This window comes from Papaver somniferum, chromosome 11 (assembly GCF_003573695.1).
Source record: "Papaver somniferum cultivar HN1 chromosome 11, ASM357369v1, whole genome shotgun sequence".
Lineage (NCBI taxonomy): Eukaryota > Viridiplantae > Streptophyta > Magnoliopsida > Ranunculales > Papaveraceae > Papaver > Papaver somniferum.
In genome coordinates this window covers 76,455,623-76,475,321 of record NC_039368.1, presented here as the reverse complement: position 1 = coordinate 76,475,321, position 19,699 = coordinate 76,455,623, and the positions used below count along the sequence as shown (strand labels likewise).

Genomic DNA, 19,699 nt, shown 5'->3' with positions numbered 1-19,699 from the left:
TTTTGAAGGCCTTTGCTTAAAATAAAAGTTGCATTTAACTGCAATCACTTGATTCCGATTTCTTTTCATAGTGCCGTCAAGACGATTATTCTTTTCTCTAGAGACCCAACAAATTATGTTTCATTTTCTTCAAAAAAGAGAAAAAAATAAAAAATTGAGTTGAGGTTGGACCCATTCATTTTGCCGGACATGACCCTTGGCCTTGGGCTAAGAGATGGCCATTTTAGACAACAAACAGTCAGCGAGAAAAGTATTTTAGATCAAAATTTTCTTTCTAAACCGAGAGAAGTTAAGGAGATCGTTACCGCCGATTGATTTAAAGACGGGTGATAGTAGCACAATCTGGTCGCCTGTTCTCAAATTTCTCGGAAAAAGGAGGAGAAGTAGCAGCAGAAATGTTTCCATCAGAGATCTACCTTGAAATCCTATTAAGGTTACCGGTGAAATCAACATTTGTATGTAAGTGTGTTTGCAAGACTTGGTTATCTCTAATTTCTGACCCTAGTTTTGTTAAATCGCATCTTAATCTTACTATCCAAACAAACAGACCTAACCTCATTCTTAAAGGTACCGATGAGACGAGGAGTGAGGACTGTGAAGTAATCTTTTTCATAAGTCATGATTTATTAGACTCTTTGTTGTCTCCAGATAAGGAATTTCTTGAATATGCACTAGAAATGGATTACCCGTTCAAATCCGGTTATGATTCAGTTGAATTAATGGGTTGTTGTGATGGTGTGGTTTGTCTATGGTTTTGTTTTAGTGCTTCCGATATGAATTTTCTTTGTCTTTGGAACCCAGCTACCAAAGAGTATAAGAAATTACCTAAATCACCAAATGCAGATGATTTTTATGATTATAATATGATTGGTTTGGGTAATGATTCTAAGAGTGAGGATTATAAGCTCGTAACACAGTATACAAATGTAGTTGAAATCTATTCTTTGAGATTAAATTCGTGGACAAGTATTGAAAATATGGCTTATGAGTTTCATAGTCTTAACATAGTTGGGGTGCCTGTTCACAGAGATCTTCATTGGTTAGCTAAATCACAAGATTCAGAAGCTATAGTTTGTTTAGATATTGGCAACCAGGTATTCAAAGAAATTCAACTACCAAATGAACCTTTGGTGAGGAAGAATGATAAGCGTAAGTTTATGACAGTGGGGGTGCTGGAAGGGTGCCTTTGTGTAGTTGCTAATGTTACTAATCTTCATTCTGAAGTATGGGTAATGCAGGATTATGGTGTTCAAGAATCTTGGAACAAACGCTATATAATTACGGATGAGAGAATTATGAATGACTATCTACCTCATCTTATGTGGTCTTTTAAGAGTGGTGAGCTACTATTTGGATTGTGTTCTTCTGATGATCTGATTATATATGACCCTAAAGATGAAAGTGCTGGAGAACCAAACATGCCTAGTTTGACGGAGTTATACCAAGAAGGCTGTTATTATGAAAGCTTAGTTTCACTGGGGTCTGGTACTTATGTGGGGGGAGAATAAGAAGAAGCCATAGCTAGAGCGTGAGAATTTTTCAGCAGTCCTTATGATTTATACTTCTCATGGCATTTTCTTATGATCCGAAATTTGTTAAACTTTCTTCACTCTACTTCAACCTGGAAGGATTCTTTCATCTTCTTCCATCTTTATTCCAACACACAAGCAAGGTTGTCATTGGTGTTCAGCATAGGAGTAAAGGACGTGTTTCATTCAACTGAGGAGCTAATTTAGGTATGCCTTTTTTCTTTTCTTTTTTGATTGAAGGAGTTTATCTGTCTGTGGTATTCAAGTTTATCTGACTGTGGTATTCAAGTGATTCTTTGGGTTTGAAACTGAATGCTGAACTATAATGAAAAGACAATGGAGATTGTGACGGAAGTTATCGAATTGGGTAGGTTCAAATAAAGTTACAGAATTTGTTCCTTGAATATTTCTCAGAATTATGTAGGGAGAAACGAGTAGGCAGCTAAGTCTGAAATGGGCTAAACTGTATTATTGTAATTATTCTTGTGATTTTGCTAAAAGAAGAATAGCAACAGTTGGTTACTGGTGCACTGTGGTTAGTTGGATTTTGCAGTACTGTAACAATGCTGTTTACGTTGTCTCATGAGGAAATTGTTTAATTATTATGTTATCACATTTTGAGTCTTGGTTTTATGCTGCATTAAACAAATTTTGTCCGAGCTAACTTTTGTTTTTTGGATTGCCCAACAGAAGCACTTCATTGATAACCCAAGAGATTACTGAAAAGATAATAGGCTTAGTAAAATGATTGTAGAAAATTTTGACATTTTTTTGTCTTGAATCTCTAAGCTTTTGTTATCTGTCTCTTTCTTCTGAGTTGTTTATTACAAACATGAGACTCTTTGGTCATGTAGAATTCTAACTTCATGTAAATATAGTTAGCAATAGCAATTTTATCTGTCTCAGGCCATGGATTACCATCGGCTTATGTATATAATTCCCAATAGAGAAGTGTATCGGTGACCCTCGTGGACACACTAATGGGGTGTGACTGTTTTAACGGGCATTTTTCAAACCTTGCATTGAAGCCCCATTTCATGCTGCCCTGAGACTTGGAGTCTCAGGCATATTTTTCTCACTGTTTGGTGTTAGTCTCTTTCTTCTATTTCTCGTTTCAGTTTTCACACTCTCATTTTTTCATCTTACTTTTGACGTGTATCGTTTTTTAAGTATAACTCCATGTTCGCATGATCCAGCATTTTGAACAACAGCATATACTAATGTTTGTTGACATCGATAAATGACTCTTTGGAGTTTGAGTGTCGCACATCTCTGTATACTATCCGAGTGGTACACAATGTACCATGTTGCACCAAATCTTTTAAAAGATCTAGCTTTAAACTCCATATTTTCAACACAACAGAAAAATACATCAACCAGAAAACAAGAAAAGGGTATTTCTATATTCTGTATAAGCAGTAGTGTATTCATACCACAGAAAAGGCTTGAAGTTTGGCTTTGGAGTCTTGGACCACGTTTTTCCATCTTAAAAGCATGGTTTGAACATGTGATTAATTGGTCCTGTTTCCTAGGCTTTGTACCCTTCTTTTTCTTTAATATAACCATGCTTTTTCAGAAAGAAGAGACACTTGCTTAAAAAAAAATCAAAAGTGTATGGGTAATGGGTTCCCTCTTTATTAAAGCACCAACAAGTGTTAACTAACAGTCTAACACAATTGAATCATCTTCAGTTCCCAAATCTCTCATATTGATCAGAAGAAGGAGAAGCAGCAGCAGCAAACATGTTTCCAGCAGAGATCTACCTTCAAATCCTCTTAAGGTTACCAGTGAAATCAACCTTTGTATGTAAGTGTGTTTGCAAGACTTGGTTTTCCCTGATTTCTGACCCTAGTTTTGCTAAATCACATTTTAATCTTACTATCCAGAGAAACAACTTCAGTCTCATTCTTAAAGGTAACGACTTGAGCAGGATTAGGAAGTGTAACGTAATCTACTCCATAAGTCATAATTCATTACAATCATTATTGTCCAGAGATGAAGAATTTCTTGAATATGCAGTAGAGTTGGATTACCCATTCAAATCATTATATGAATCAGTTTTATTAACGTCTTGTTGTGATGGTTTAGTTTGCCTATGGTTCTGTTTTAGGGATTGCGGTATGAATTTCCTTTGCCTTTGGAATCCAGCCACCAAAGAGTACAAGGAATTACCCAGGTCACCATTTGCATATGATTATTCTGATTACGTCATGATTGGTTTGTGTTATGATTCTAAGAGTGAGGATTACAAACTTGTAACGCGTACTATTGGTGTTGTCGAAGTTTATTCTTTAAGATTAAATTCATGGACAAGCATTGAAAATGTGCCTTATGAGTTTCAAAGTCGATCGGATGGGGTTCTTGTTAATAGAGATCTTCATTGGTTAGCTGTAACACAAGATTGTTCTAAAGTTATAGTTTGTTTAGATGTCGGTGGCCAGATATTCAAAGAGATTCAACTACCAAATGAACCTTTGGTGAATAATAATGATGAGCATATGTTTGCGACAGTGGGGGTGTTGGAAGGGTGTCTCTATGTTATTGTTGATTTTTTTAATGTTCATTCTGAAGTATGGGTGATGCAGAATTATGGAGTTCGGGAATCTTGGACTAAACGCTATACAATTAGCAATGAGAGAATTTTGAATGCATATTTACCGAGTCTTGTGTGGTCATTTAAAAGTGGCGAGTTACTAGTTGGGATTTGGTCTATTTTTGATCTAGTTATATATGACCCTACAGATGAAAGTGTTAGAGAACCAAACATGCCTAGTTTAACGAAGTTGGGCAAAGAAGGGTATTATTATGAAAGCTTAGTTTCACTTAGATCTGGTACTTATGTGGGAGGGAGAAGACGAAGAAGGTAGAGCGTGAGAGAAGAATGAGATGAAGAAGAAGAAGCCATAGGTTGAGTGTGAGAATTTGTCAGCAGTCCGTATAATTTACTTTTCTCATGGCATTTCGTTATTATTCGAAATTTGTTAGTCTTTCTTCACTCTGCTGCAACAACACTAGGAGGAATCTTTTGTCATCTTCCATCCTTAAATCAACACAATAAGCAAGGTTGTCATTGGTGTTCAACATATGAGTAAAGGACGTGTTGCATTTCACTGAAGAAAAGGCAATGGAGATTTCCAGGGTATGTTGAGAACTCGTTGTAACATTGGGGATGCTTGCTGGTTGTCAAGCTCAAGTTGGTAATGTGAACACTGAATTGTTGTTTCAAACATGCTAAGCTTGATTACTTTAGTAAATCTTATTATGTTCAAGTATTGTCGGGATGCTATTACTTTGAGCTAGAAACTATTTGTAGCATTGTCATGTTTATCACTTGTGTCCTAGCTATCAAGTTTCTATGTCTGGTATGGGAGGGATAAAAACTTAATCTTGTGATCATTTTCCAATTGACATTGTTCTTTGTCAATTGGGAAAATTCTGTGGAAAAATCTCACCAGGGGTGTAAAATGATTTATCAAATTATTCATGAGCACTTCGAAAAGATTGTGTTTCCGGAATCGGAAAATTAAATTAGAAAAGATGCAGATGAGATGAGAATGATTTTAGCAGCCTATCAGTCAAGGCTGTCAAGCATCTAAAGAGCACAAAATTGGTTGCCATTAGCCCCATTAGTACTAAACAGTGGTCAAATTACATTTGAAGCCTCATTTCTTCCTGCTCGGACATATTTTTCTTGCCGTTTGGTATTTTAAATTCATTTGAATTTTTATCTTTCTTCTGCATATTTCTTGTTTCGCAGTCATTTTTCTTTTTTCATGCTTTTGACGTGTATAGTGTGTAAAACTCCGTCTCTATGTCTAAATCACCCAACCTTTTCAATATGGCTAATAGGAGAAATAAATGTACTTGGGGTGTGCCAATTTCATATAAGAGAGAATTTTTTCGCGTACATCCCCAAATAAATTGATACCCCCTACTAACAGCCATGCATTTTGAACAAACAGTATATTCAAAATGGTGCAAAATAACCAGTGCCATTTTTATCAAACGCAGAAAAAAAGAAAAAGACGACAGGTGCAATCAAGTGGTGCAAAATGCACCATGTTGCGCCATTTCTGTACGATCATGTTGCGCAATGTTCCGCACATTTCTATAGGATCAAGTGGTGCAAAATGCACCATGTTGCGCCAAGACTTCCAAAAAGTACCGAGTCCAAATTTTAAAGCAAAAAACTTTTCCAGTTTTGGATTCTATCTTAATCTCCAATTTGACAGCCAATTGTTTTTAGTAAAAGCACATGCATTTTTTTTATAAAGAAAATGATTATATTAACTGGTTTGAAAGAGGTTGTCTCTTGCCAAAAGACTATAAAATCAGAAGGAAAATTATTAGAGAGATTGATGTTTATAGCAGTGCCTTTAACAGATTTTGCAACTGCGTCTGCAACCTGATTATCTCTCCTACTAACATAAGAAAAAGCGCAAAGCTGAAAATTTAGACTTAAGTGTTTTATTTCTCTTAAGATGTTTCTATTGTCCCACTGTATTAGAAGAACATCATCTGTAAGAGCAAGTCTTATGGTGGAATCCATCCATCTTCCACGCCACCTCAGCACTTGGAACTGTGGATGGAAGCGCAAGTGTAATGGTGGAATAGTAGAAACGCTATTCTTAATGGAGCTAAAAAAACGCAATTAAGAATGGAGCTTTTTTTTTTCAGCCGTTAGATTTCAACAACTCATTTTAAATCTACGGATAAAAAAAACGCAATTCTTAATTGCGTTTAACGCTATTCTTATTGGTGTTCAGATGGATTCCACGAACTTTTCCACGAAACCGTGGAACCTTGCTTGGATTTTCTGTGGAAGACCCCAACTTGGAGGCCACTAGACTTGACATTCCATGGTTTTTCCACACTTGGAATAGTTTGGATTCCACCATAAGACTTGCTCTAATGGATTGAATAACTAGTTGTGCATCAGCTTCTATATGAATCTTGAACAATTGCTTATCCTTTGCCCATGTTAAAGCTTCATTATGGCCATGCACTCCCCAGATTCTGGACTCAAAACTCCATTTGATAAGCTTCCTTTGATCCCTTCACAGCTTCCAGCACCTGTGCGCAACACAACACCAATTCCAAGTGTTTTAATAATATGACAGAATGAGGCATCAAAATTAAACTTAAAAATATCAGGTAATGGTGGTTTCCATTGAGAGATTAGTTAATGTTGTTACTTAAAGGTTCACGTAGGTGAGAGTGCAAGTGATATATTATATTATGCATTGAGTTAACAGGGTTAAGAGAGACTCCCTGAAAACAACATCACACCTATCCTTCCAAATAACCCAAGTGGTTATCATCAGAGTAAAGAGATTTGTTTTATCCTTATAGCATCTGTCATCTAAGAGCCAACATGCATGTATACTAACAATTTTAACACAATTGACTAATTGAGTCTTCTAGCTGGAGTTTCCAAATCTCTCAGATTAATCAGAAGAACGAGAAGCAGCAGCAAATATGTTTCCAGCAGAGATTTGCCTTGAAATCCTATTAAGGTTACCAGTGAATCAACATTTGTATGTAAGTGTGTTTGCAAGACTTGGTTTTCCTTAATTTCTGATCCTAATTTTGTTAATCACATCTTAATCTTATTATCCAAACAAACAAAACTAATCTCATTCTTAAAGGGGTCGACCAAAGTAGGAGTAGGAACAGTAGTGTAATCTACTCTGTAAGTCATGACTCATTGCAATCATTATTTTCTAGAGATAGAGAATTTCTTGAATATGCAGTAGAAATGGATTCACAAAATTGGTCAATTAATCCAATAACGACAATTCCTGCGTGAAAAAGATATGTAAAATATGATATTGTTTAAATGGACGAGAATGTAAAAATAGTCAGGATGCAAACAGTTTCATCCTACACATTCTCAAATACTTTTTCTTATTTTTAATTTACATCAGGATGCATTCAGTTTCACCCTCGTTATTTTTTAAGTTTAAGCCAGGATGAATCCAGATTCATTCTTGTTATTTTTTTGGTGTCCATTTCACCCATACTAATTTTTACTCGTCCATTAGAATCATGTTTTAAGAATATTTGGGCAATTGACCCAATTTATCAAATGGATTACCCGTTCAAATCCTTATATAATTCAGTTGAATTAATGGGTTGTTGTCATGGTTTAGTTTGCCTATGGTTCGGTTATGATGAGTTTGATTATAAGATTTCCCCTTGTCTTTGGAACCCAGCTACTAAAGAGCACAAGGAATTACCTCAATCACCAAATGCAAAGCATTCTTATAATTTCAGCAAGATTGGTTTTGGTTATGATTCTAAGAGTGAGGATTGCAAGCTTGTAACGAGGAATAATAGTTTAGTCGAAGTCTATTCTTTGGAATTGAATTCGTGGAAAAGTATTGGAAATACGCCTTATGTTTTCCAGAGTTGAGTAGTTGGGATTCTTGTTAATGGAGATTTTCATTAGTTATCTCAAGCACAAAATTGTTCCCAAGTTGTAGTTTCTTTAGATATTTGTGACCAGATTTTCAAAGAAATTCAACTACCGAGCATTCGGTGAATAAGAACAATGATAGGCATATTTTTATGACAGTGGGGTTGTTGGACGGGTGCCTTTGTATTCTTGTTAATGTTACTAATGTTCATTCTCAAGTATTGGTGATGCAGGATTATGGAGTTAAAGAATCTTGGACTAAACGTTATACAATTAACGATGAGAGAATTATGAATGACTATTTAGCTCATCTAATATGGTCTTTTAAGAGTGGTGAGTTATTATTTGGGATTTATTCTTCTGATAAAATAGCTATAATATACGATCCTATAAATGGAAGTGTTAGGGAAATAAACATGCATAGTTTAACACAGTTTGACCAAGAAGGGTGTTATTATGAAAGCTTTGTTTCACTCGGCTCTGGGACTTATGTGGGGGGAGAAGAAGAAGGTAAGAGTGTGAAAGAAGAAGAAGATGATGAAGAAGAAGAATAAGCTATATGTAGAGCATGTGAATTTTTCAGCAGCCCTTGTAATTTACTTTCCTCATGGCATTTCGTATAATTCGAGATTTGTCATACTTTCTTCACTCTGCTGCAACCCTTGAAGGATTCTTTCATCATCTTTCATCTTTACTCCAGCACAACAATTCCAACACAACAAGTTTTTTTTTTCTTTGATCAGAAGATGAGTACACAACAAGGTCATTGGTTTTTTTTATTTATGTAGGACGTGTTGCATTCAAGCATGGAGCTAATATAGGTATGATCTGTTTTTTTTTTTTGGATTATATACAGAAATATGCCTGTTCTGGTGGGTTGTTTTCAAATCTAAGCATTTTTTTTTATTTCTTACAAATCTAATCCAAAACCGTTATCTCAGTTAATATCTCGCGATGACTAGTCAATTTATCGTCAAAATCTCATACAGTGATATTTCGAGAGGAAAATTTCTTGTTTGGTCCTAGGCCCATATAGTTATTTATAGTAGGGTCCAACCGGAATTTTTTTTTATCCGGAGGTCCAAAATTAATTAAAACATGGAAATGTCCATAATGCCCATTACTACCAAACGTGTGTGTCTACACTGCTTATAAATTTGAGTACATATCTGGTACACTGCTTAAAAATTCGAGTACATATTTGCTACACTGCTTACAAATTTGAGTACATATCCGTCTGAGTACATATCTGTCGTACTGCTTACAAATCCGATTATATATCTGAATGCTTACAAATTCGAGTACATATTTGCTGCACTGCTTCCAGGTACAGATGCACTAACGAGACCACTTATGTGAGCCATATCCATCATGAGAAAAGCCCCAACAGAATCTACAATATTCAAGAAGCATAGCAGGAAAGGGAATTAGGTGTGCGTAATGGGCTAACTAGTCTGATTCTTTGATCACTAAGAATAAAAACTGTTGACAATCAAAATATATGTGTATACCTTTCTCATTCGAGGATAATCGAAATCACGAGGATAAGCACTAGCACCAACAATGATGAGTTTTGGTCGAAAGAGGGTCGCAGTTTTCTCAAGCATATCATAATCAATAAGGCCTGCAAGTGAATTTTGTAATGAATGCAAATTATCAACGAATTATAAATGAACAACAATAGACCACATAGTCATTACACAATATAAGAATGCAGAGCAGCACCTGTTGATTCATCAAGACGGTAGGGCATCGATTCAAAATAAATCGAAGTCCCAGATACCCGTCTTTTAGGAGTCATAAATCCATGTGACAAGTGACCTCCATGAGGAAGATCCAGACCCTGTGCCAGTTACATGAACAAAGCCCTTTGTTGAAAAAGTGTCTCTTGCTCATCAATGTACTCATTGCCACCATAATACTTACATTGCAGAATGAAATGATCAAATGCATTTCAATACAAATACAGGGAAAAAATACAACATTAAGCACCATCTTTACCTTTTACCAGAAAGCCCTTCTGAATACTTGTTTGTGAGACAAGAACCCACAGCTTCCATCACTGCGCGAGATGTAAAATTCTCTGAAGCAATGAGCTCCAAGATGTTAAACTGACGAATCTTCTCACTATCAATTATTGAACGTACTTCAGGGTCTGCCTAACTTGAGAAGGTAATCTATCCTCAGTAGTAGTACCCAACTTGGAAAAAAAATTTGAAGAACCTTTAGTAAAAAGATTGGGTTGTTGTACATCAACACCCATTATTGCAGCTCCACTGTATGCCTGCATCTACTTCACTTCTCCTTAAACATAACAAGGAGCACTTCCTATCAGTATGCGATATATGTACTGAAGATTCATGAACTACAAATCAACAGTATGACAACAACAGGTGACAGATCTATGAAAAATAAGAGAATCGAAAGACATATTACAGTATTTCACATAAGTACTGAAGGGTAAGACTAAAAAAGGAGCAAAAACACAGCAAAGTCAGCAATCACAGGCACTTTGACAGCAAAATGATGATGATTATAATAAATGTATGCATAGCAGTAGGTATTTGGATTGGAACACTCTGCATCAGACATGTTTTGAACCTGCAAATGTCACAAAGATGTAACAATATTAAAATACAGTATTTCACATACGTACTGATGGGTCAAACTAAAAAAAGTGAGAGATCTATGCAAGAAACAGATTCTAAGAGCAGTTTCTATGAGTATGCCATATATGTACTGCAGATTCATGAACTACAAAATCAACTGCATGACAAAGAATAATCAAGAATCTAGGAGAAACAGCAGAATCGAAGCACGTAATACGGTATTTCACATACGTACTGATGGGTCAAACTAAAAAAAGTGAAAGATCTATGCAAGAAACAGAATCCAAAAGCATAAACAATGAGTATGTCATATATGTACTGCTGGATAATACGATCTGAAAGTGAAAACAAACCTGATTTTGAAAAGAAGACAGAAATATAATCAAATCGAACTAAAATAAGCTAAAAACTTAACAATCTAACCAAATAACTGAATAAATACGAACAAGATTCATAAAAAACAAACAGAACACAACCGATCTCCATGATCTATGCAAGAAACAGATTCTAAGAGCAGTTTCTATGAGTATGCCATATATGTACTGCAGATTCATGAACTACAAAATCAACTGCATGACAAAGAATAATTAAGAATCTAGGAGAAACAGCAGAATCGAAGCACGTAATACGATATTTCACATACGTACTGATGGGTCAAACTTAAAAAAGTGAAAGATCTATGCAAGAAACAGAATCCAAGAGCATAAACAATGAGTATGTCATATATGTACTGCTGGATAATACGATCTGAAAGTGAAAACAAACCTGATTTTGAAAAGGAAACAGAAATATAAATCAAATCGAACTAAAATAAGCTAAAAACTTAACAATCTAACCAAATAACTGAATAAATACGAACAAGATTCATAAAAAACAAACAGAACACAACCGATCTCCATGATCCAAAATTCAAATCTTATAATGATTCAAAAACTGTAGCAGAAACAATGAGTATGTCATATATGTACTGCTGGATAATACGATCTGAAAGTGAAAACAAAACTGATTTTGAAAAGAAAACAGAAAGATAATCAAATCGAAAGCTAAAATAAATTAAAAACTTAACAATCTAACCAAATAACTGAATAAAAACGAACAAGAATCATAAAAAAAAAAACAGAACACAACCTATCTCCATTAAACTGTAGCAGAAAGAAGAAAACGAAAAGATTAAGCAACATACCTGTTAAAAATCGCAGAAGAAATCTTCAGAAACCCTAGTCCGAAATCCAGAAGAAGAAAGAGAGCAGAATTTTCCCAAGAATAATCGACTGAATTTTTTTTTAGAAACTTTGAAATAGACTGCTTTAATATATGTAGGATTGGAAGGGTAGTTTAGGTATTTAGAAATTTCGTACAATTTGTCCCGCACGTGTACAGGACCTGGGCTTAAAAAATTTGGTCCATTTTCATGTTTTCTCTTAATTATGGACCTCTGATTAGTGGGCTTTAATGGGTGGACCTGCCACTAACTAAGAACACTATAATGGTACCTATTGGTAATTCCTACATTTCGAGATGTGCAAAGATTACTGAAATTCCCTCGCCCACATGTGCCAATCTGAAAGCCTAATTTAAGATCCGGAAATCTCGAAGATATTTTGAACGGATATGATAGACGTTCATAATTATTATCGTCACATGTGTAGGCTTCTGCAACATCCATCTAAGATGTGGAAATCCTTTTTTTCTTTCTTATACAAAAGATGTGGAAATCTTCGTGATTACTAACGGCTGCGATTTCTAATACATGTCCCAAAGTTGTAGCAACGCACTAAAACAAAATCCCTTCAGTTCGTCTTTTCCATCATTTTCCTTCTTCCCTATCTCTGTTCTTCACCAGCGGTTTCGTGGTGTTCTGGTAGCAATAAGGATAATTTTATCAACCCAAAGAAGCAACATCAACATATCAATCGCAACATCAGGTTATTTGGATTTTGTTTCCTATTTTGTTGTTCTTCAAAAGTCACCAACTAGACAAAGACGGAGTCACCAACTATGTACATTCGCTAATTGACTTATGGCTTTTGTTCACTGATCAAAAGGAAAACTAGGGTTTGAATTTGATTTTGATTTCGTTTAATGTGCAATGTAAATTTTTGAAATTTTAACTATGGTTTATGTTGTATTCAAAGTTAGGATATACTTTAATTTACTCTCAGTGAGCACCCTTTAATCTTATTGTTTCGAGAGTTTCATGAGTTAGGGTTTAAGGATATGGGTTTCGATTCTGGATAAATGGTGTTGCTATTTGAATCTCAGTTCATGGTTTTGAGCTGTGTTATTCAAGAATTGGAAGCTAGGGTTTTCCGAAGAAGATGATTTCTATTTGAAGAAAGGGAAGAAGGAGTTGCATATGGGTTTAGGATCCAAATCGAGAGAAGAAATGAGAAGAGGGATTGTCTTGGGTTCGGGTTGTTTGAATTAGAAATTGGAGAGAAAAAGTGATTCAAGATAGTGGTTGATCTTGTAGAAGACAGAAGCTAGAGTTTAATCTGCAGAAGGTTTGGCTTGAAATCGAGAATGGGTCTGATGAGATTGAAGCTAGGGTTTGAGTCGAATTCAAATGGTTGGTGGGTTGCTGAAGCTGAAAATATATTTGTGGTGCTGTTCTGGGTGAGATGGAAGCATGCAATGGAGTTGATATGGTGGTTCTTAGTTCAGCAAGACAATTGGGTTTTGATTGCTTTGCAGCTGGAATGGATAAAAGACAGAGATAAACCGGTGGTATTGGTATGAGGTAGGAGTAATGATGTTGTAGCTTGTGCTGCACGTGGAGTAGGAAGTGCAGTTGTGTGCTGATGGGTTTGATGGTGTTGTTGGTATGAACATAGATGAAAGAAGTTATGGTTCAGTGGTGGACTTGAGAAGCAACAATGAGCTGGTGATTATGACAACTACCAATGGAAGGTGTAGTTGAGTTTCAGATGAAACTGCAGGTCATATCTCTGATGGTGACTTGGTAGGGTGTTTAATGTTGTTGAGCAGATGGGTTCTGGTGTTGTCATGGCATTGCAGGTTAGGTGGTTGTCTGGTTGTGCAGTTGAGAAAACAAAGATGGGTTTGTGTGAATTCAAGAAGCAGAGATGGGTGATTCTGTGGTGTTTGAGGTTGAAGCAGGTGGTTTGAGCTGGTTTTGAGGTTGCTGTTGCAGATCAGTGTTATGCAGTGTAACTGAAATGGGTGATGTTGTTGAAATGTTTTGAGCATAGGATGTACCTAATTGTTGCAGTAAAGGCTTGAAGGATGGTGTTGTACTGTGGTGGTTATGGCCTGAGTATTTGCAGCTGAGTTGAGCAGAATGAAGTTGCAGTTGAGGTTATTTCTGCAGCCAAGAAAGCAGGTGTTGTTGCTCATAAAGAGTGACACATATGCAGTGTGTGGTGACGTGTATAGAGTCAACCCGTCAAGTTGGGTTACAATTACCGAATAAAAACACATTCATAAGCTTCACTAGCTAATTTTGATCAAAGAGGATCAGTAATACGAACAGAAGCCAAACAACCCCATATTCTAAAGTAAGAAACATAGGTTTTCTGTTTTTCCAAAGTTCAGAAGGTGCAATTTTCGTTTTTGAATTTGTAACACGATTCAAAACATAACAAACAGTCAACAAAATTTCGCCCCACCAATAAGAGGCAACACTAGATTTCAGCAAACATGCAGTCACAAGAGTAGTAAAAGTACGATTCTTTCTTTCAGCTTTTCCATTCATTTCAGGGTTATAAGGAGCAGATTTTTCATGTATAATTTCACAAGATTCATAAATTTCAGTGAGTGGTTTAGAACCATATTTAGTGCCTCTATCACTACGAAATCTTTTAATTTTTTTTATTGAATTGGTTTTTAACTTCAGCAATAAAAATCTTAAATTTTTCAATAGCTTCATTCTTATGATTTAGCAAGTAAACATAAATATAATTAGAATAATCATCAACAAAAGTTATTATATATCTTTTTCCATTTCTAGTTAATATACCTTCAAATTCACACAAAGCCATGTGAGATAGGATAAATCTCGGTAGTGGCACATGATAATCTACTCATCGAAGTGTCACCGTCCGGGTCATCTCATTTTGCTAAAAGAGTAGCTATTTCATGGCTTTTATCAACTCTTTGGTTGTGTTTTGCTTTTTTTCATTTCTTTGGTTGTTTGCTAGCTTTGGTTTATGCTACACTAGCTAAAGCGCACGCGCCGTTCCGTTCCAAAACCCGCAAAATGCATCACCATTGCTGCAAAAATAACATTGTTCTAGCTTCAACACTATTAACCCTTTGTTAAACTAATTACATTCTGGTTACAAAACCATTGCTGCCAAAACAAAAAAAGACAACAGTGAAATGGAAACATATCTACTGAGCAAAAAGAACAAAAAATAAAGAGAATAACTTAAAAAATCCAAGAAGTACCTACTTTCTACTTTAGAAATAACGATCCAACAAACAAATTAATTTTTGGAAGTATTTTTGAGAAACCGCTTCCCATCTAAAATATCAATACTGCACTGCACTGCACATTTGTATCATGAGATCCGTAAAACGAAAAAAAAAAAAAAATCGTTCTAAAACCGTTGTCCCTGTATAGCGTTGATTGTACAAATAGTAATCAAATTGCAAACTGTTGATTTTCTTTCCACATTATTATAAAACCATTAATTAGGTGACAGCCTTACCCCTGAAGTTCAAAATCGATAAGCATTTGAAGTTAATTTTTTTTGACTTCCATCAACGAAACTTCCCATGGGACCCATGATCTCCCCCTTTCCTTTTTGTTCATCTTTCTTCTCTCGGCCACCTGCCAGCCTTCTTCTCCTGGCTCTTAATTACGACTCGCTTTCTCTCAATCCTGAAAAGAAAGTCAATCACATCTCCTGATGTGTTATCTGTTTTTTTAATCTCTTCTTCTCGGTAAGTTAGTTATTTGATTGTAATGGTCATTAATCGAATTGTTATTTATTTTGGTGGTGCTGGCGGCGGCGGAGGTGTGTTGTGCTCGTGCTGGCGGTGTTGGGTGGGAGGTGTTTTTGCTGCTGGGGTGACGACGGTGGTGGTGGTGCTGGTGGTAGTAGATGTGCAACAACAATGGTAGAATTGTGTAATTTAATGCACGTGTTGGCAGAGGAGATGTTGGTGGTGGTGGTAGTAGCGGCGGTGTTGTGGAGAAGGTGGCTCTGTTGCTGGTGGTAGTAGGGGTGCGACAACAATGGTAGGATTGTGTACATGTCCAATTGGTGTACTTAGGTTTATTTGTTGAGGATATTTTAGTCCAATGAAAAAGTAACCATAAAAACCTTGGGACACGAGACTTTTCTTTATTATAGTGTAAGATTTGGAATGAACAGAAGTTGTAAAAGTCTAATGGTACCAGGTCCTTTGATCATTTGGTTTTGTGCTAGCTTGGCTTCTGATAAATCTTGCCTTTAATGTGAAATTAGAAATTTTATTGTTTTCCAGTAAAGCGATCTCATCTGAATAACATGGTCAGAAAGCTTGTTCGCGGTCTTGCACACTTCTATATGACAAGCTATAATAATACATAAACTAGCAGGACGGTAAGTTCTTTCTCAATATTTTTGCCAGATCTAGCCGTACCTGAAGAAAAAAATACCAGCATTTGTCTACCTCGAGTATTTGAAAAAATTCTAGTGGATTGTAGCAAGCCAATAATGCCTGTGGAAAACACCGAGATCAAAATTAAAAACAGTAATGCATACGTGCAATCTTGCGTAGTACTTGTTTCTTTTCAACTTTGATAATTTATGAGATCTACTAGTGTAATCAATACGTTTAGAGCAAGTGTTATGGTGGAAGAGTTTCATCTTCCGTCTTCCACGCCACCTCAGCATTTGGAATTATGGATGGAAGTGTATAGTGGTGAAATAGTGAAAACGCTATTCTTAATAGCGTTTTTCTTAGCCGTTAGATTTTAACAACTCATTTTAAATCTACGGATAAAAAAAACGCTATTCTTAATAGCGTTTTTTTAGCGCTATTCCTATTAGCGTTTGGTGCTATTCTTATTGGCGTTCAAATGGATTCCACGAGACCATGAAATCTTACTTGGATTTTTTGTGGAAGACCCCAATTTAAAAGCCACTAGACTTGACGTTGCATGATTTTTCCACACTTGGAATAGGTTGTATTCCACCATAAGACTTGCTCTTATAAACTAAAATGCTAACAAAAATATGTACGTATGTTTACCTTTGAGTACTTCAGCTGGTGCACCATAACTAGCAACTACTTCCTCTTGCCTTTTTGTTTCTAGAGACATCTTGATAATCGATTGTTGATCCTCTGTAAATTCTGCATATATACTCAGGCATTCCTTGAACGTTTGGGACATTGTGAGCCAACTCTCTACAGAGAGACATCTGTTTGTCTGATAGTGTTTTAATTTCCATATAGGAAGCACCTAGCATACTGTTCACTTTGGGACGCAGCTCTTTCATTGAACCCAATTCCTTTTTAAAATCCCCATAGTTTTGTTCGGTTATGTTCAAGAACCTAATCTTAGAAGAGGCAGCATATTGAATCAAACGAGCAGTTGGGTACTTGGAGTGCTTCTGAAGAAGTTGCTGAACATCTAGCAAAAGTTTACAAATTTGAAAGTCAAATTTAAGTACAGGGCAAAAAGGGCTTCACAAAAATGATAAAGATTATCAACAATTTTTATATATTCAGTCATATACTTGTTTATAAATTTTCTTTTCATCCTTCCGAAACCTCCATAGTTCGAGGACTATTCATATTATTTGAGGCCTCCTACTATAAAACAAAAAAAAAGTCATTTTGAAGTAAGATGAAAAACCCCTTATCAAATTATTTTACTTAATGGCTAATTTATTCCTGATTAATTAGTGTTATTTCGGGTGATTAGTTGGTATTTAATCATTTTAACCTAGAAATCAACTAATGTTTAAAACATCATCAAAACATGCAATTTTTTCATTTATGTTTTTTGAAAATCTCAACCCAGAATCGTTATATGTTCATGCACTCATGAACCGATTTTATGAATCAGTGTATAAGACTTAGAAGACCGATCGTAAAATTCAAGAGTTTTGATGTAATTTTTTTGTTGCTAGAATCGATTGACATAAATGCCCACGTCAACTGATTGTGAATCTGGTCACTTGTTTGAGTGTTTTGCCCATAACTTCTTTGTCTGATGTCGGAATGACCTCATTCTTAATTGCTCATAACTAGAAACTGACTAGGCAAAGGGAACAAATTATGAACATTAGCTTCTCTTTGGTTTTCATTTAAATTGTAGAAACAAGTATGGGTTCTTATTAGAGTACTACGTCAATATACAACCAATTGATTCACCCAACTACAAACAAATGGTGACATCCTACAAACAAATAAGATACTACGTCTGACTCAGTTTCATTATTAACTTAACCTATAAATTTCACTGATATATGCTCAAAACAGAATACAATGTAGGGCCCTACATTGTACTGCAACACATCTACAATCACAAATATAGATCTTCTTAATCACAATCAACAAACAAAAATCATAAACCTAAACTCTACAATCCCATATAAATATGAAAGATAAAGATTTTCATAATCATCATGAGAAATTACATCATTCAAAATCAATAGTTTGTAACTTCTAATTGGTTAAACCCCCAAATGTTGAAAAAAATCGATTCGGAGAAAAATGAATGTATGAAATACCTTAGATGAAGATAACCCAGATTTGCATTTCAAATATTATGAATTAGTGTCAATACTTCTATGAGAGATCGATTAAACTTAAATCGATAATTCACAAGATAATTGATTGATTCATTGTTGTTGATGGAGTTTTCTGCAGCTGAATCTCGAAGTTTCCGAAGCTCAAATCAACAGAATAGAAATGGATTGAGAGGAAATGAGAAATAGATGGAGAAATGTCTCAGGCTATCAGTTGTTCCCGACATATTTTTTACTCTTCTAATTTTTCAGACATATTAAAGAAAATGTAAACTAAATTCATTGATTTTGATTTTGTTTCCTAATTTTTAGTAATTAAAATGAAGAGTTATAATGTGAAAAAAAAATGTAAGAGAAAAAAAAGGGGAATCATGCAGATGATGGGTATCCCTTGGGTGTGAGAAGAAATTGGGAGCTGATAGTAGTAATGGCGGGTAACAAAGTAATTTGCAATGTTAAGTTAAGGATAGGAAGGTAATTGCACATAACCCTCCCGAAACTCAGTAACAAATACCAATTATTATAACGATTATCTAACGTTACAAAGTTACCAACGTCGATACGACGTTACAAAATAAATAACCTTTAGAAAATTGGCTGTTACAAATTCCCTGATTTTATATAGTGATGGTTTCTTGTAAATAATTAATATACATAAACATCATGATCTTTTTCTAGCGAATAAAGATATCAAACTCAATTTTCCTTAAGTTTACGAACCATGCATGTTATCGGAGTCTGGGATGACACCAAATTTTGCTGATTGTAAATTCTTTTAGTGGTATGGAAACCGTAAGCAATCATCCTTCTACTATTTTTTTTCTTACTCTATATAAGGATCATACAAAAAAATAAAATGAAACTTTTATCGTTGAAGTTGATTACCCCCTGCGTATAGTAGTGAATCAAAAACTCAATCACATTGTGATAAAAAAAACTATTAGAAGTGTACTGTATAGTGAGTAAAACACATGCTTGTGCCTCCGTTGTACATCAAAGTAATGGTATCTTTTCCTCGTTAAGTTATGTATAACATCAAGAAAAATGTTAAATGAAACTAGCACATATGAATAAAATAATAGATAATACTTGATGTATTCAGCAAAAACTTCGAACTGTTTGGATGATTTTCAAATGAACAACTATTTACATGTTATTAATAACCAATCAGATATAATTTCAAAAGTGACACCTCTTGTTACAATAGGGAAAAAAAACCTTTCTTTAGTTAATAAGGATGATATAATATAATACGATTAATGTGATCATTTTGTTCTATATGCGTGTAGAAAATTGATGTAAATGTGTACAAGTGATTAACAAATAAGAAAATTACATACCATAATTATAATGAATCAACATACTATTGAGATATTGGAAAGTAATTATTTATATACATCATATCATATAATTCATGAAACAACCTAAAAAGTT

The 19,699-nt window shown here is 35.1% G+C and overlaps 1 protein-coding gene and 1 long non-coding RNA gene across 4 annotated transcripts; one reads left to right on the top strand and one right to left on the bottom strand.

Moving 5' to 3' along the window:
• The first annotated feature begins 224 nt into the window (after positions 1-224).
• On the top strand, positions 225-4,844 carry LOC113322265 (F-box protein CPR1-like). 3 transcript variants are annotated; one of them, XM_026570326.1, is made up of 3 exons: positions 225-459; positions 1,028-1,896; positions 3,221-4,844. In XM_026570326.1, exon 3 carries the CDS (start codon positions 3,272-3,274, stop codon positions 4,394-4,396), a length of 1,125 nt encoding a protein of 374 aa, XP_026426111.1. In that variant the 5' UTR covers positions 225-459; positions 1,028-1,896; positions 3,221-3,271; the 3' UTR covers positions 4,397-4,844. The 3 variants fall into 3 exon arrangements, with proteins under 3 accessions (XP_026426111.1, XP_026426110.1, XP_026426112.1); XM_026570325.1 differs by having other exon boundaries at positions 225-1,736; XM_026570327.1 differs by having other exon boundaries at positions 225-1,896.
• A 4,460-nt stretch (positions 4,845-9,304) lies between these two features.
• LOC113321124 lies at positions 9,305-10,379 on the bottom strand. Its single transcript, XR_003346485.1, has 3 exons — positions 9,673-10,379; positions 9,459-9,571; positions 9,305-9,340 (listed from the first exon to the last, which is right to left on the bottom strand). It is a non-coding gene; the product is annotated as an uncharacterized LOC113321124 (long non-coding RNA).
• Between the last annotated feature and the right edge of the window lie 9,320 nt (positions 10,380-19,699).